A 16723-nucleotide genomic window follows, 5' to 3' on the forward strand; every position below is an offset into this window, starting at 1 on the left:
TCAAGCATTCAAGACTACGCTAGAAAACATTTTATGTGCATGAACATGTTACTTCAGGGTAGACTGAGGGTTGCATTTTAAGAAAAAAAGATGATGACTGAATGGAGAAGAAATATAAGAAAATATTATTCAATCTCTTATACTAGGCTTGATTCTGAAATTGCTGAGCTGTTGAACTGGATTTTGAAATCAAAAGCTGCCATTCAGGCCATAGAGATCAAAGAGTACAGGAAGATGAGAGAGACTTCAGACATGAAAGAGAAACTGAAGGTAAAGTGAGAAACGGGGAGGCATTTTCACTGAAAAGGTTATTTTGTCAGCTTAAGCTTGCTGTCAGCTGGGGGTAGAGTCTGATCTGGTAGCTTCCTGTGGATTAAGTTCCATTATTAAAAATCTTTAGAGTTTGGCCAAGGTTCAGTCCTCTATACTGGTTATAAACAATACTGTTGAAGTTGTGGCAGGACATCCTTAGAGCTTTAATGGGCATTTCCTTTCCTTTTTCCCTCCTCATACTATTTTCCATTTTCGTTTTAGAAGAGGAAGCTGCACATTGTGAGTTGTAGCACATTTTAAAGACAATTTATTCTTAGAAATGGACCCAGCAGGAATTCTCCCCTGATATTTCTGTAAAACTGAGAACCATGGCAATGTCTTGATTTCAGCCCAGAGAGGCATCTAATAACCTTTCCACATACCCTGTGAAGACCAGAGATCAAAGTATTCTGTGGGTTAGATAATTGGAGTCTTGTTAATGCCTGTGTAAGTTAACTTTAAATAGCTTAATTAATTACACCACCACAGAGAAACCTGAAAGTACATCCCATATGAAATAGATTTCACACATTGTCAGACCGAATAAAATTGTATGACTCATGGGGAGTTTCTCCCCCCCCCCAAGCCTTGTAATGCATTGTCCCTGAGAATTTAAAAATATTTTTTGGTTTGCTTTAATCCTTGATAAAACTTTATGTCTCTTATCTGGATCATTGCTAAATTCTATAGTTTAATATAACAGATGTCCTTGTAAAAGGCTACATACTAGAATGCTGCCAGAGAAGTGTCAAGCTACTTGTTGCAACAATTTTTATGTTCAGCATTATTCAGAAGGCACAGCAAGTGGATTTGATACTTGCCTTTCTTAATGTATTCTTTTCCCATGAACCGGAAGAGCTTTCAGGCTGTGTTCTGTATCGTGTTACTTTGCAAAGACTTGATCTAAAGCCTGTGCCAGCATGATTTCTCTGTACGGCAGAGAAGTTTTCTTTGAATATCTAATCTGGAGGACTAAAGTGTAGAAAGCGATAAATAAAGAATGGGGATGGAGACAAAAGGACCAAGAGGATACCAGAAAAGATGTGAGGATTATGGAGAGCTATAATACCTAAACATTCTAATTTATTTATAGAGAGTAACGTTAACATGTTCATGGAAAATATTTCAAAATAGGTTACTATTGACTTTAAAGCATTCTCATCCCATCGAATGTGTTCTATACGTGCCTAATCATAAATAAGTATCTGTTGAATGATACTTGCAGGTAATTATGCATAGAACTACTGCATTAATTTGTTATTTTACTATAAATTACCCTTACTTTCCACCCTTTTGAAGACTGGATTAGAAGCTCACAGAAGGCTCCTAGGTGGACTTATATCTAGGCAATTTATGGGGCCAAACCAGTTACTTTTTTAACAGATAGGTTTTTACTTTCAGTGTTGAAATTATTATTTTTTTATTAACAGGCAATAGAAAAAGAAAGGACTGAAAAAAAGAAAGCATTGAATGAACTGAACCAGGTTGGAGAAAACCTGATGGACCAAATGAGAAAAGGTAATCATAATAATAGCATGATGCAAGTACTTTGCATTACTTGCTCTTGTCAAAACTTGGAGTTTCCAGAAGCTACAAAAAACACCAGAACTGCAATAACTAAAATTTATGAAAGCACCAGTTTCTCCTTCACTGAAAGCTGCAAGACCTCAAAAGACATTCTAGTGTTAGAGAGTTGAAATCATTGATTTCTTACTAAGATAACTTGATTATAGTCCATCTTAATTCCAGACTATTACTATTGTTAAGTCACTTTATTCATGGAAATGACATCTATACAAATAAAAGACAGGTCTAGCAAATCCTGCCCCACCAAAAGAGGCCAGAAATACTTTAAAAATCATCCAGGTCAAGGGCCAAAAGCCCAGGTAGAAAAAAGAAATTGCTCGGTGCCTAAAACTAGGCAAAGGTAGTGTTAGGCAAGCCTTCTCTGGGGAGAGCATTCCACAAGCAGGAAACTGCCGCTGAAAAGGCCCATTTCTCAGTAATGGCGCCCTCCCTGTGGAACGCCCTCCCTTCAGATGTCAAGGAGATAAAGAACTACATAACTTTTAGAAGACATCTGAAGGCAGCACTGTATCAGAAAGTATTTAATGTTTGATATTTTACTATGTTTTATATATGCTGTAAGCCGCCCATAGTGTCTGGGGAAACCCAGCCAGCCAGATGGGTGAAGAATGATGATGATGATGATGATGATGTCATACTCCAGATCTCCCGTGGAAGGGGGCAGGAGAAGAACATATTTATATTACATCCCGTTTGCTTCTTGGCATGTTCATTTATTGGACTTATGCCATGCTCATCCACCCATGCGCTCAGAGCAAGGTACTCTAAGGTACTCAGAGCAGCTTACTTAGGGCTGGCACACAAGAGGAGATTCTGCAGGCACCTATACTTGAACAGGTTCATCATATGTTAATTACATCTGTATTTGGATTCTGCTCTGCCTCTCTTGTCTAGCCTACCAGTATATACCTATTACCATGAAAAGGCACAGTTATGAACTACTGAATTCCTAGTGAGATGCTTCTTTTCACTAGATAGCTGGGGAAGATTTGTGCAATTAAAACTGACTTAGTCAGGTGATGGTTGTAGAAAAAAAAAGCATTTTTTATTTTTATTTAAAAAATGGAATGCGGGTGAACTTAAATCATTCCATGTTACAGTTTGCAAGTGATTGACGGAAACCATTGTTACTATTGAGCCTGATCTAAGTAAGCTTATAAGAGAAGCATGTATCGTTGTGTTGGTGAATACTGCATATCAAAACAGTTTTTATTTCTTTTGCTTGTTCAGAAGGGCTTCCTACTGAAGATGTGGCAAATGCCCTTGAGAAGCTGTTGGCAGAGTGGAAAAGGGCAGGCTGGCACTTGGAAGAAGTTGCAAGAAAAGTGCAGTGCCAGGATGAAGTAAACATTTATTTTAGGGAAATGGATGAGCTTGATAAGACTTTGAATGAAAAAGAATTATGGCTGAAAGAAAAGTCTGCTTCATCATTGCAACAGCAACCTTTAACAACAATAAAGGAGTTGTGCCAGGTAAATTTGTTCATTGTGAAATGCATAAACAAAATGGAATTATAAACTGAACCTACAGTGGTAGGAACCCAGTGTTGTTTAAATGATGTTAATGCTTGTGTGTGTGTGTGTGTGTGTGTGTGCTTATACTTAACTTTCACAGAGGGAACACAATGACCTATTAAGTCTGAGTCCCTGGATTGAACAGCTGAAAACCCAGGGCAAGGTCCTTGCATCCCAGCCGGGTGCTCCAGACTTTATTGAGGAAAACATAAAGTCTTTGAATGATCGCTTCAAGTCTGCTCAACAGAAACTGGAGGGTCTGTCACAGCAAGTGAAGAAAGGTGTGTTTTTATTTAACATGTGGATGTGTTTTTTAAAAAAACACTTACCCGCTTACAATATATTGCTATTTTTTTGCTTGTAGCAAAAACCTTAGAATTGCTGCTTTGTGTTCACCACAGATTCTGTGTATAAATTATATAGTCTCGCTGGAAGCATGGCATAGATTTTGTAGCTCCTCATAAAGGAATAAGCCCAATTTCTGTTTTCTCTGCTTGCTATATAACAAAATCATTTTCTTCATAAAAACAATGCCTAGATTGCTACTTTTTGGATGCAGGTCATTTATAAATGCCACTAATTTTGAAGATGGTTCAGAGAAAAACAGGAAAACACTGAATTGCCTACAGAGATGTAAAAAAGATGTATATGCTGTTTCTGCATATATAACTTAACGACATTTTAAAGAGACAAATTTATCTTTCAGCATTATTTATTTCAAGGTCAGCTTACCAGTCTCATGCTATTGGGGGGGGGTCTATGTAGAGAGCATTTAAATATCACTGTCTAAAATAGTAGCGCTTAGTTTTATGTATAATGTATGAAGCCATCCAGTATGTCAAAAACACAGGAACTGTCTTCTCTTTCATTGTCCTTGGACAGGAAGAATTTAGTGAAATTACTGCTATGATAATTTAATTTATATCCTGCCAGATCAGATATTTGCTTCAGGCAACTAAATGAACACCATACTTTAAAAAATACTGCTTAAAATCATCAATAAACGCTTAAAATGTAAGTGTCAATGTAACACTCCAGTGAAACCAAAATTTCAATACACGTAAACTTACACAACTATTTAATGTTGCTTTAGGTCCCAGCTTTTCCATGCAGTTAGTATTTGCCCGTGCTCCTTTGTATTTCTGTACGTTTGGATCTGAAGTCAAATGCTCCATTCTGTAAATGACGAAGAGTTCCATTGACAGAAGCTCTTTCCATTGATGGAATGAAATGTTTAGATTCTTTATATTTATTATCCCACCAGGCCTGATAGCTTTCTTTCAAACTTGAAAAGTGAACTTCATGGTGTATTAAGGATGCATTGCAAATTTTTAACAGATTAATACACAGGCAACTGGTGTCAGTTTGATGTTTAATTTTTTATGCAGTTTTGATTTTATGTCCACAAGGTAATAACTGTATATTTGTAATGGAGAAAAATGAAGATTCCATAGTATTTTAAGAAAAATGTGCTCAGGTACTATTGTGGCAGAATAGTTTGTGAACTCCTTTGGTCTATTCCTGCCAAGTTATGCTTCTGCCAGGCTATTAATGCTCTGTTCCCGGTCTCCAATAAAGGGATTACAGTTTCATCCATATTGTGGTAAATAATCATTTGGTTCTTTTTAATTTTTTAACCGAAGCACCTCAACAGAGAAATGCAGTAGCAAAAAGAATTATATAAATATTATTATTTAACATAGTGTTAGTTCAGAAGTGCAATGTTGTACCATTGTCCTTCAGTTTTCAAACACAGAAATACAATGCAAAATCAGTTATTTATCAATTGCTGCCTTAAGCTTTTTTAAATTATTATTTTTTAAAAAAACTTAACCGTAGTGCTGTACTCCATAATTAGGGATTTAAATATATGTAGTTTAATATAAAGGAAAACTGTCATTATTCAAACTAACCTTGATGTTTTTATCATGTTTCTCCAGAATTTCCAAAAAAAGGGTAAACTTACTGGATAGTGTGATTGATTCTTATAATCATATATATATCCTTGCTTTCTTCTTTTGGTTTCCTACATAACCTGAGCTTTTACAGTATTGTAGGAGTTTCTTGGTTCAGAACATATAGGTCAAAATGTGCTTGAGGTAAATGCTATAGCCTGCAACATTTGATGGAATAAAAGAGAAACATTCAGGAGGGCAATTGAGGTTTAGGACAAAAAGATTAATGCTTGATATATAATAATAATAAGGGCCCGGCTGGGTCAACCCACTTTTGCAAATGGAGTTCTTGAGTATTTATCGCCTCTGAACATGGAGATTCTATATAGGTATCATGACTAATAGCCATTTGTGCAACACTTCTCTGTGAATTTCCCTAAAGCCATTTCCCAGCCACCTGAGCTATGGATATAGCATCTTGTGGCAGTGAACTGAATTCCATAAATTAACTTTGCATTGTGCAGAGAAGTAGGTTATTTTGTATATCCTGTATCTGCTTCGTGTCAATTCAACTGGATGACTCTTGAGTCTGTGAGAGACAGATGAAAATTCTATCTCTTACTCCACAGCATGGATATTTTTATAAGCCTATATGATGTGTCCCTTTAATTGTTATTTTTCTAAACTAAGAATCCTCAAATGTGTTAGCCTTCCCTCATAAAAAGAAGGGATTATCAGTATCCGAAGTCACTCTTGTGGTAATTATAGATGTGACTTAAGCAGCACATCCAGCCAAATGTTCCGTGGCTTCTATGTACAACTGGCAGTGTTCCTTGCAACATTTCTAGGGGAGTTGGGTTTCTGTCCTGTTTTGCAGCATAATTTCCATTAGATGAACCTCTGCCAACCCCACATATGCAGTCAAGAGGAGAACTTTTATTTTAAATAAGGCAAAAATGATATGGTGGCCATGTTCACATGTAGCAATAAACCCAAGAATCTGACTTGACTAATCATAAGGTGTATGTGCTGGTGCAAGCAGCCCAATCACTCCTGCTGTGGCCTTGCTTTATGCAAGCAGATAAACCAGGAAGGTGATAGTTTAGTGTTATGCCCAGGTTTTGGGATTGTTGCTTGTTTCCCCCTAATGAGCTAGGGTTCATACGTCAGAAACAAACTTGTTAGGGAGAAACAAATCACAGTCCTAACAAATCACAATGCCTGATTCAGACATAATCTTAAGCTTAACCCCTTCTTGAGGTTTTTTTTAACCAGGTCACATGAAGAGAGAAGCAAAGTGGGCCAAATAGGACTGTGTGCACCTGCATACATCTCACACACAATATTGTGTTTTAAGCCAAAAAAATTTGGCTTGCTTTTACTCCTGAACACAGCCAACACAACTCTGGTGTGTTAGTGAGGTGCTCTTTCCCCTCACAAATCAGCTCTGGTGGTTTGGAGAGCCCCAAGAACAGTATTTGGTGGGAGGAGAGAGGATATCATTCTTTGGGGCAAGCTGAAATGCTTCTGCTGACTGAATGTTGAATTGCCCTGTATGGCTTTTTAAAAAAATAAATAAAAAATATTCATATCCATTACGTTTTTATTTTGAAAGTAGAATTGGAAAGCCAGCCTTCTAAGGACTATTTGGAGGCTTTGAAAAAACTGAAGGGTGAGCTGAATGATTTGGAAAGCAAGGCACAATCTGTCATGAATACAGTGAATGACTTTAGTAAAGTTGAGAGAGCCTTGCAGCAGACAAAGGTATGTTCCATTTTTTCACTTCAGCAAATTAAACTCAGACGCAGCTGTCTATAGTCAGCTTGGCTTTTTTATGCCATTGCATTTTAAATTAAGCTGACTAACATTGGTGTGTACCATTGGGGGGTGGGTGCGGAGAAGAATTAGATTTCTACCACAGTTTTGACAGGTTTATATGTGAAAACTGCTACTCAGTAAGATAGGTGTGACAAGCAACATGTGTTGTGTTGTATAAATAGTTGTGGATGTATGAAAAACACAGGCCTAATGTGAGTGATGCATTCAAAATATGCGTGCTTCCTTTTGCTATAGTTTCAGGCAAAATAGCGAGTGTTAGCTAAGCTGTTTTGCCTAGCAGTCAATCAGACCTCCCATGTCCTTGCAGGGCATATGGGAGGGAAAGAAAGAACTAGACAACAATAGGTTCCACAAAACTGGACACAACTTTCCTAAAATAGCATCGCATCCATGCATTTACAAAGACCAATGTGGAAGAAATGGTTCTAATGCCCCACTCCGCCCATATTAGCTACTCAGGGAGACCCACATGGGTAGCCAGCTGAAATATCTTCCTGACACCAAAGTTTTCAAACTTGATGGATTGTGACCCATTCCCTGGGTTACAAATCATGCGTATCTGCCTAAAGAAGGAGGTTTGATCCTTTTTGCTCACCCCACCCTTCGATATGTATTGCTGGCCAGTTGGATGCAATGGTAGGGAATTAAGGCTGCAAATCATGCCTTCTTGCAGGAGGAGAGCCAATTTCTTCTTTGCCATGCCAATTGATATGCTGTGCCAGCTGGTAAGAGGCAGGAGTGGGGAACTGCGGCTTGCTTGCTTCTTTTTTCTGTACTTCCTTTCTCCAGTAGATATTTGTGCAATTTCAGAGCTGTTTATGGATTTCTTCCTCACTGCTGCCATGTTTTTTGGTTGGGTGTGGGGCATAGAAAATCACTTGATCAGGTCAGCAGTTAACGGATTCACCACCCATAAATAGATTTCTTTCAGAAAACCTTTTGCCTCACTTTTCTCTAGAACAACTATCCCGTGAGTTGTAGTAGAAGCAGCTGGACATGCAAGGTGGAGGTCCTAGGAGCCTCATTTTATGTACTGTTGTCCTAAAGTATCAACAGAAAGATCAGGACTTTTGAATGAATTCACATGAAAAAAAATCCTTTTGGCTGTGGAAATTATATTGACCCAAAACCCATTTTGGCATGAGAAAATATTGTTGGCTGACACAAAGGCCACATCCATTGCTATATTTTCTTTGTAGTGTTGAAATATGTACAGTTAAATATAATATATTTTACACAGAACATGGAATTGCTGCCATGTGCAAAAGTGAAATGTATTTCTGTTTAATCCTTTCCCTGCAGACGATCTGTGAAACTCTGGAAAATCAGAAAAGTGTGGTTGATAAACTTGCTGCAGACACACAAGTCTTAGAGAAGCATATTTCTTCTGAAAAATCAAAGCTCTACAAGCAAGAATTCAAGTGTTTGCAGGGATACAGGGACAAGTTAAATATGAAGGTTTCTAAAGACGTTCACCTACTGGAAGAAATTATTTCCAAATTGAGAATATTTGAGGTAAATATATGACCACGATTGTGTGGGTCAGTCATCCTGCTAACAGGACAGAATACCACTAAATTAGGACCTCAAATTAAATCTAGGAGAAAAGGAATACAAACTCTTTTGGAAGTTCCCCTTTGAAGGGGGTTGGGATCACAGGGTTTATGCCTTTTGATTATGGAAAATGTTGTCTGAGCCCACAGTATTCTGAACTAAACCACAAGATGTTAGCGGCTTTAGAACAGGAAAAGAAATACTTGCCTTGACTCATGCTAAAGTTAATGTTAATGCTAAATTGTAGAATTTTTGTTTCTAACTATAAGTTACCGGTAATTGCCAAAAATGGACCTTGACTTGTTACCTTATTCTGGTTTGTTTTGTTTGGAATATTTATGAGCATAATCTGTCTTCTGAAGGACGGATGTGCCACATGGTCAGATTAACAAGAGAGGTGAATAGTGGGCTAGATTTGAGCATGAGCCAGAGAGCAAGGGCTATATTTTCACATTGTTGTAATGAAAGAACAAATGGACCAGAAAGGAAGGGCTGCATTTTCACATTGTTCACTCATTAGAGCAATGCTTGGCAACAGACTGAATGTGCAAAGCAATGGGCAGGGGGGAATCAGATAAAGCCAAAGCTTTGTGCCTGGTCAGCTGGGTGGATGCTGGTGATGTCAGTGGATATGAATAGTATACAAATAGATGAATATCAAAAGAAGGATCTAATGAAGTATTAAACAAAGTTGAAAAGTCGGGGGGAAGGAATGAAATCAGTACCTTTAGGTTTTGTAATGAGAAAATAGTGGTTTTGGTGAGGGAGATGGAAGATAAGTTGCATGGGGCCAGAAGCAAAAATTGAGGAATGTCAGGACAGGAAAAGGAAGTGGCATGTTTTATGATGGACATGGAGAACCTCTGGCACACAGGCCTGATTAGGCCTGGCACAGATCCCAATTTGGTCTGCAAGGCCAAGGCCACTTCCTCAAAATCATGCCCACCTCTCCCACTCCTCATGTCATCAAGTGTGGGGCAGACAGAGATGTGCCTGCCAGCATACTCTTGATTGTTACTTGTCAATGGAGGTTGACTGCCAGCCAGCCGAGCCCACTGGGATGACATTGGAACAGAGCTATCCATTGAAAACTCTCTTGCACAGCCAACCCCTGCTGAAAGCAGAGCTTGATGTTCTAACAGATGCTACTTCAAGCCTGCTGGAATTTGCTGCACTAGGGAGTTCTCAATAGAGCTTCCTCACACAGATGATCCCTGCCCAAAGTAGGGCTGATAGACACAGAATTCAGGTCCACTGAAACCTCATCAAGAATCACTGGTGCAAATGACCACTACCAAAAAGAGAGTTTGATGTCAGCACCAATCAGCTGAGTGGTGCTGACTTCAAGGCTTACTTGGTGGGCTTAAATTTTCCTTTGTAGTACTATTTGAATTCAAGTTGTCCGTCATCTAACATCATAATGACATCAAATGATTTGAACAGTGACTGGAGCCCACCCACCTGTCAGAGTGACTCACTGTGGGCAGGGAAACCCAGCATCAGCACCACCATTGTTTTGGGAGACTAAAGGGAAATTGCTCCATAGATATCTGATGGTATTTATAGGTGCAGATGGGGCAAGAAATCATTTTTGGAGGCTGGGGGACAGGGGGACATAGAGACTCTGTTGGAGCTAAAGGAGAAGGTTGGGTTCACTATAGTGGAGAGGAGGGATAATGACAGTGGAGATGTGGCATCTTGAAGTCAGGAGGGAAAATGATCAAAGGGATCATGAGAAATCCTTGGCTATAAGATGTTTGCTTTAGGTACATAAAATGTCTTGTCAATGTTAGGCAATATATAAATAGTATTTTGGCTGAAGAATATTTACTGCTCAGTTCTACAGGCTAGAGTGTATCTCTGTTGGCCTGTAGTGAATATCCTTAGAACTACTGTGTGTGCTCCCTGTTTTGGAAACTTTTCTTCACAAGCAAATCAAGTCAGCTGAAAAAATGCCAGAAGCTGGAGGTAGAACAAAAAAATGCCAAGAATCTGGACATAAATTATCCCTCTGTATCAAGATGCAGAGCACAATAGGTACTTTGATGAATACCTAGAACAAGTATCCTTTAAGATGGCAATATATATGCACAATCAGCAAAGAACAAAAATGAGCATAACTGAGTTCTGGTAGAGATATTTCTAAAACCACTGAGGCTGATCGTATAGTTGATCTAAAATAGAACAGAATTTAATTCCCAACCCAACTCTGCTGAATTCAAGGCTCTCTAGCCTGTTCACATCCTTCTTGACTTCTTTGTTGCTTTTTGATATAATTGACTATCCTCTTTTCTACTTTATTCCCTTCATAACCTAAACCTATACTTGCTCTCAACTGATTCTTTTCCTACTCTTTCAGGGATTTGCTCTCTCTTAACTTTCTCCCTTGTCGACCCTCAGGGATGTTTGGAGTCCCCTGGTCTTCTGTTACCCTGCATTCTTGGTTTCTGTGGTCACCTCAAATCACATGGATTTCAGTATTTTCTATATGATGCTGCCCAGCTCTCTACCTTAGAGCTTCCACCTTTATCCAGTCCTGTATCCCCATTTGTGCATATGCATTTCTCCTTGAGTTCTTCATTAAACTCATGTTTGGTCTCAGAACTATTGAACCTATCCCTCCTTTTCTTATATATCCATTCACAGTGGCATCACCTATCCAAATGTCTATATTCTGGTCAGAGTCCCTGCCGTCTCTAATTTCTTTGGTACCAATCTCTCTGCTTCCTTTTGTGCCCACTTGTATTTCCATACCAAGTGGGCTGCAAGAGTAATTTGACATTGAACCTGTGGGCTCCACAGTGCCCTGTCTTGTAGGAGGGGGAAGGCAAGGTCAAAATTGGACAGCCCCCAGACCTGTTGCTGTTCTCCCAAAGCTGGATAGGTGAGGTACCTGGCTTTGGGAAGGAGGCACAACGTTCTGTCAGAGTCCTGGAGTTCTCCCACCTCCTTCCCAAAGCTCGGAAAATGCTAACTAGGTTTTGGGAAGGAGGCAGGAGGACTCTAGGACCCTGTCCTCACACCTCTTTCTCAAAGCCCAGTGACAACATTGGAAAGGCAGTGCAAGGGCTGCAGAGGAGGCATGAAATGTTGCCAAGGACCACCAAAAAGGGGCCCCAAGGGACACATGCAGCTCTTGGGCTGTGTGTTCAACCACCCTGCGCTAAATCATGTCTCCCTTCTCTGGAACTCCTTATTAGAATACCATGACACCATGCCTCTTTCATATCACTGAAATTTCAAAGCTCATCTTTTGTATGAAGTGTTAGGCTCTTGGGGCAGTGAGTTCTCTTTTTTGTTGTAGTTCTCTAAGCACCATTCTATTAATAGTGCATTATTGCTGCTGTTGGCAGTTGTGGTGAAATGTAATTATTGGGTTGGATCCTAATTTCACCTCCTGTGAACAAAAGGGCTCCTTCTGTCAATGGAAGGTTTTTGATTCACTGAAGGATCCTGCTGACAGAAGGGGGAGGAGGCAATCTACCAATTTTGTGCTTCTGCAAGCGAAGTCTGTGTTCATGCCAGAAGGAGCTATGTTTACAACTCAGATTTTGCAGACAGTATGAAATTATGCTTTTATTTCACAAGCCAGTTGCTTATTGCTCTGTTTTCAAAATGCCTCAAACCCTTCAAACCCATGTTCTATGCTGGTACAGAAGATTTGAGTGAGCTGCTATGTTTTACCCCCACTTAACGGAGTCAGTATGCTTCTGAGTGCCAGTTGCTAGAAATTTGGATTATTAGTTAGTCTATAATTGGGTTTTTTGTTAGCAAATCTTTACATGAGCCTGACAATGGGGGGGGAAATAAGCAAGTGGGAATTACTATTGTATTTGGGGTTTTCCAATCTGGAAGACAAATAGATCAAAACAGTTAATTACATTTCTTAACTTTTTTATGTTCTGTTCAGACGGATTCAAAACTGGTTCAGAAGTGGCTGGATGGTGTAAAAGACTTCTTAATGAAAGAGCAAGCGATCCAAAGGGATCCTGAAGGCCTTCAGAGACAGCTTGATCAATGCATGGTAAGCCCTGCTAATGTAGAACAGAGTTGCTTATTTACCTCTGTTATTCTTTGGCTGCTTCAACCGTCTCACTTCTTTTTTTAAAATGAAGATTTCTAACAGAGAGATAGGTAGTGTGTAATCCTGCAAGATCTTCAGAGTAGCCTATAATTAGCTGGAGCTTTGCCCATGTGGAGATGCTGTTGGAATAAAAACAAAAGAAAAACAACATTGGTCATAGGGGGATTGGGAGAAAAGTGCAATTGTGCTGAGATTATTTGAATTGCGCCATGCATTCAAAAACACAAAAGTACGGGCACACTTCCCCTAAAATATAGAGGTATTTCAGTATGGTTAAATCGAAGTGTGAGGTCAGTACCCTCCATAGTATATGATTATATATTATAACTGGCTTCCGAAAGTCTGCCTTACCTGTGTGCTTGGGTGTGCCTGTCATGATATTTGATCATATCCTCCTTTTGAATAGAAGACCAGGCCCACATATTCCAAGCTTGTTTAGAGTTTACTTGCTTCCAAAAGTGGGTTGCCATCTGGCATATGGGGCTGCTATTCAAGAAGCATAAGATCAAAGAAGCCTCTTTTAGGCACAGGGACTGTTGCACAGTTCTTTGCATATTACCGTATTTTTCGCCCTATAGGACGCACTTTCCCCCCTCCAAAAATGAAGGGGAAATCTGTGTGCGTCCTATGGGGTGAATGCAGGCTTTCGCTGAAGCTTGGAGAGCGAGAGAGGTCGGTGCGCACCAACCCCTCTCACTCTCTGGGCTTCAGGAAGCTATCAGCAAGCCTGGGGAGCCCACGGGAGTTCCCGCAGGGCTCCCTAGGCTGCGGATAGCAGCCTGCTTCCCGGAGTGCAGGGCACGCTGAAAGCAGAGCACCCGGCGCCTCGGGAAGACATCAGGCAGCCCCACAAGTTGGGGGGACAGTGGGGAGGTGCAGCACCGCCATCCCACTGTTCCCCGACCTGGTTTGGATTCCCCGACCAAAAAACTAGGTGCGTCCTATGGGCCGGTGCGTGCTATGGGACGAAAAATACGGTAACCAGCCTAGTAGCTGTAACGTTTGTAGTTGACTGAATTTATCACTATAGGTAGTGGGGACAGAGCCAGATTACCCTTGATACCCTTTTGAGTCTTGACTGTGAGACCATTCCTGAATAGAAAGAGACAATGGCCAAAATCCAGATAACTGCTCAGGAAACTCCATGACATCAACAGCCCATCATAATATATGACACACATTTTCTTTGCAAGTTGAGATTTTCACAAGCCATTTGTAATGTAATATTTGTGTGTGGGCAGCAGCTGCTCAAAGCTATTCAGAGAAAAGAATTCCCTGTAGTTGAATACAAACCCTCACACACCTGAAGAAGCTCTCTGGATTGGATCCATTTTCAGACTCAGATGAAAGTATGCAACTGGATATTTATTTTACAATTATTTTGCATGTGGAGTAATTTAGGAGTTATAAAAAACAGAATCAGAAATATTTGCACAATGCCTTCGGAAATGGACAACATTTCTGCCTGCATCCTGAAAAGTGGTTGTTAAAGTGTTTTCTCTCTTGTGATCAGCTGTTTGTTACTGAAATGGAGAAGACTGAGTTGGCCTTAAAGGAGATGAAAGAAATAGACTCTGCTTTAAGAGGCCAGCCAGTTAATGCCTGGGTGAAATCTAAGCTGACAGATGTCCAGTCACAATGGGAGAGACTGAGCAAGCAGGTTAGTCACTGACAGCATTACTCTTTATTTGCATTGTCTTGTTCGTCACTCTGTATTCATAGTATTAGCTTTCTTGTATACATTGAAATAACAGACTTGGTAGCCATATAAATAATATATTTAACATGTATATTAAAACACAATGTCTGGGTCTGATCAGTGCCTGGATGAGAGATCATCTGAGAATCTCACAAGCACTGCCTTGAGCTCCATTATGGAAGAGATGCAGGGTGTAAGTGTACTTAGATAAGTTAATAAATATTAACAGGCAACAGTCCACCCTAAAACATTGAAACTCTGTTAACTGTTTGGCAGTGAAACCATGAGACTGCTGTCTACTACTGGTTTAGCAAAAGAAGGTTAGAGTGCAAGCTATGATCTGGAATGACACCCTGTTCAAATCTCATCTTAGATATGAACTTTAGGTAGACCTAGCGAGTCATTCTGTCCCTTGGCCTCAACACCACCACGTGGGATAAGAATAGTGATTTATCTTCCAGGATTATTGTAATGGTTGCTTATCATGTATGTATTCAGCACTGTAAACATTATATTATTTAACAGAATGCCAAACGCCACTGACCATTTCCGAAGGCACAATAGGCAAGTCTTCTTTTGACAAATAGTAATGCAATGGCTTGGCAGGGCCTCTCTGGGTGGGGTATTCATGGCCACAGTGCGGCCACAGACCCAAGACTTCTTTCACAGTAAACTTCCTTAGAGGAGGGGGTAGGGGTGGGGTTCATCTTTCTAACAGAACTATTTTATATCCTTTCTCTTCTTGGTTTTGCTGCTGGACAAATGCTTGAGGGCCATGGGATCAATAAACACCAAAGTAAATTATCTTGTTTGTAACTTTGTACAGCATAATGTTTCAGCTAGACTGCCTGTTTTTTGGTATCTAATAAATCAGTGTTGCCTTTTCCAACCACTGAGACCTTTTAGGTCTTGCCTGCCCATGTTTTCTGCCAGACCAAAAGAAAAAGAAGAGTCTGTGACTAGCAAAAATATGACAGGTCAGGTCTGCTGCTTGTGCTGGTTGAATGCTCATTTTATTTCTTGCCCCATTAGACAACACTTTAAATTGTGTTTGTGGAATCTGAAGTTTAATTTACCCAGATAGGTATTTCTTACTCCTATTTTTATTATATTTTAGGAAGCCATCCCTTAAAAGGCCAGACATTTCAACTAGTGCTTGGCATCCTTCAGTCTAGGCAGTACCAGTGGGCACATATTCATTCTGGATAAGATTTGCATTAAAACCTCCTGTCCATTTAATATGTATATAATGTGTGCCTGAAGTAACAGAAACCTAAGCACATGTAACAGTAAATGGTGGTGTTGATTCACTCCAATAAACATCCTGTTTGAATGATCCATATCCTAGGGATGTTCAACCATGGATTCATTATTATAGAACTTAAAACTATAGCAAACATTCTATAGCTAAAAATAAGCGGAATAGTATTCTATTACATCTGTCAGTTCTAGTAAGCTGTGATGAAAGATCTTTTTTTGTAACCATAGTAACAGTATTTGCCAGATATTTTATAATGCAATAATTACTTTAGAAGTGAGCTGCTGAAACTTTCAATCCTCTGATATTTATACTTTACATTGAATCAGTGCTGAGACTCTCTTCAAATGATGCAGATAGCTTTTACCTCTCTGTGTGTTTTTGGTTGAACTGCTAGATCATTAGTCAGAAAAATCAATTATCCGAAAGTCAAGAAAAAGCTGTAAACCTCAAAAAGGATTTGACAGAGATGCAAGAATGGATGACTCAGGCCGAAGAAGAATATTTGGAGAGAGATTTTGAATACAAGAGTCCAGATGAGCTGGAAAATGCTGTGGATGAAATGAAGGTGAGGAAACGTGATTGTGCAAAAGGTTATGTGGGTCTCTAAGTTTATGTGCATATTATCCATTATTAAACAAGAAATTCCTTTTTTGAATTGCTTTTGTGAGTTTTTGAATTTACTTTTTTTTAATGTTAGCTTTAGAAAACGCTGAGTGAATAATAGAAATGGGTGTGGTGTGATGTTGGAAAGTAGCTTAGGTTTCAGGAAATGATCTTTTATAAGGCTTTGTGAAAATGAAACAAAATGAAAAAAATGAACTGTGAACCTCTGTGTCCAAACCTTTTTTGGAAGGGAGAACGGGATATGAATTATGAAATACTGGAACTAATCAGTGGTGGTGGAGGAGATCCTATGTAATTGTGAGAAGTGGATCTTCCTTGGTCTGGCACTATTTGCTTATCTTGGCCTAATGGTCT

General features: G+C 39.5%; 1 protein-coding gene across 4 annotated transcripts in view; it reads left to right on the forward strand.

Moving 5' to 3' along the window:
- The window catches only part of LOC309338219 (utrophin-like), a 130592-nt gene that overhangs the window by 74710 nt on the left and 39159 nt on the right, over nt 1-16723 (forward strand). For all 4 annotated transcript variants that reach the window (XM_081855234.1, XM_081855231.1, XM_081855233.1 and 1 more), the window contains exons 18-26: nt 147-270; nt 1743-1830; nt 3130-3371; nt 3514-3694; nt 6927-7072; nt 8450-8662; nt 12612-12725; nt 14299-14445; nt 16140-16310. In XM_081855234.1, coding sequence (XP_081711360.1) covers nt 147-270; nt 1743-1830; nt 3130-3371; nt 3514-3694; nt 6927-7072; nt 8450-8662; nt 12612-12725; nt 14299-14445; nt 16140-16310 — 1426 coding nt within the window. The remainder of the gene's footprint in view (nt 1-146; nt 271-1742; nt 1831-3129; nt 3372-3513; nt 3695-6926; nt 7073-8449; nt 8663-12611; nt 12726-14298; nt 14446-16139; nt 16311-16723) is intronic.

Source organism: Podarcis erhardii (genome assembly GCF_964252035.2).
Source record: "Podarcis erhardii genome assembly, chromosome: 3".
Classification (NCBI taxonomy): domain Eukaryota; kingdom Metazoa; phylum Chordata; class Lepidosauria; order Squamata; family Lacertidae; genus Podarcis; species Podarcis erhardii.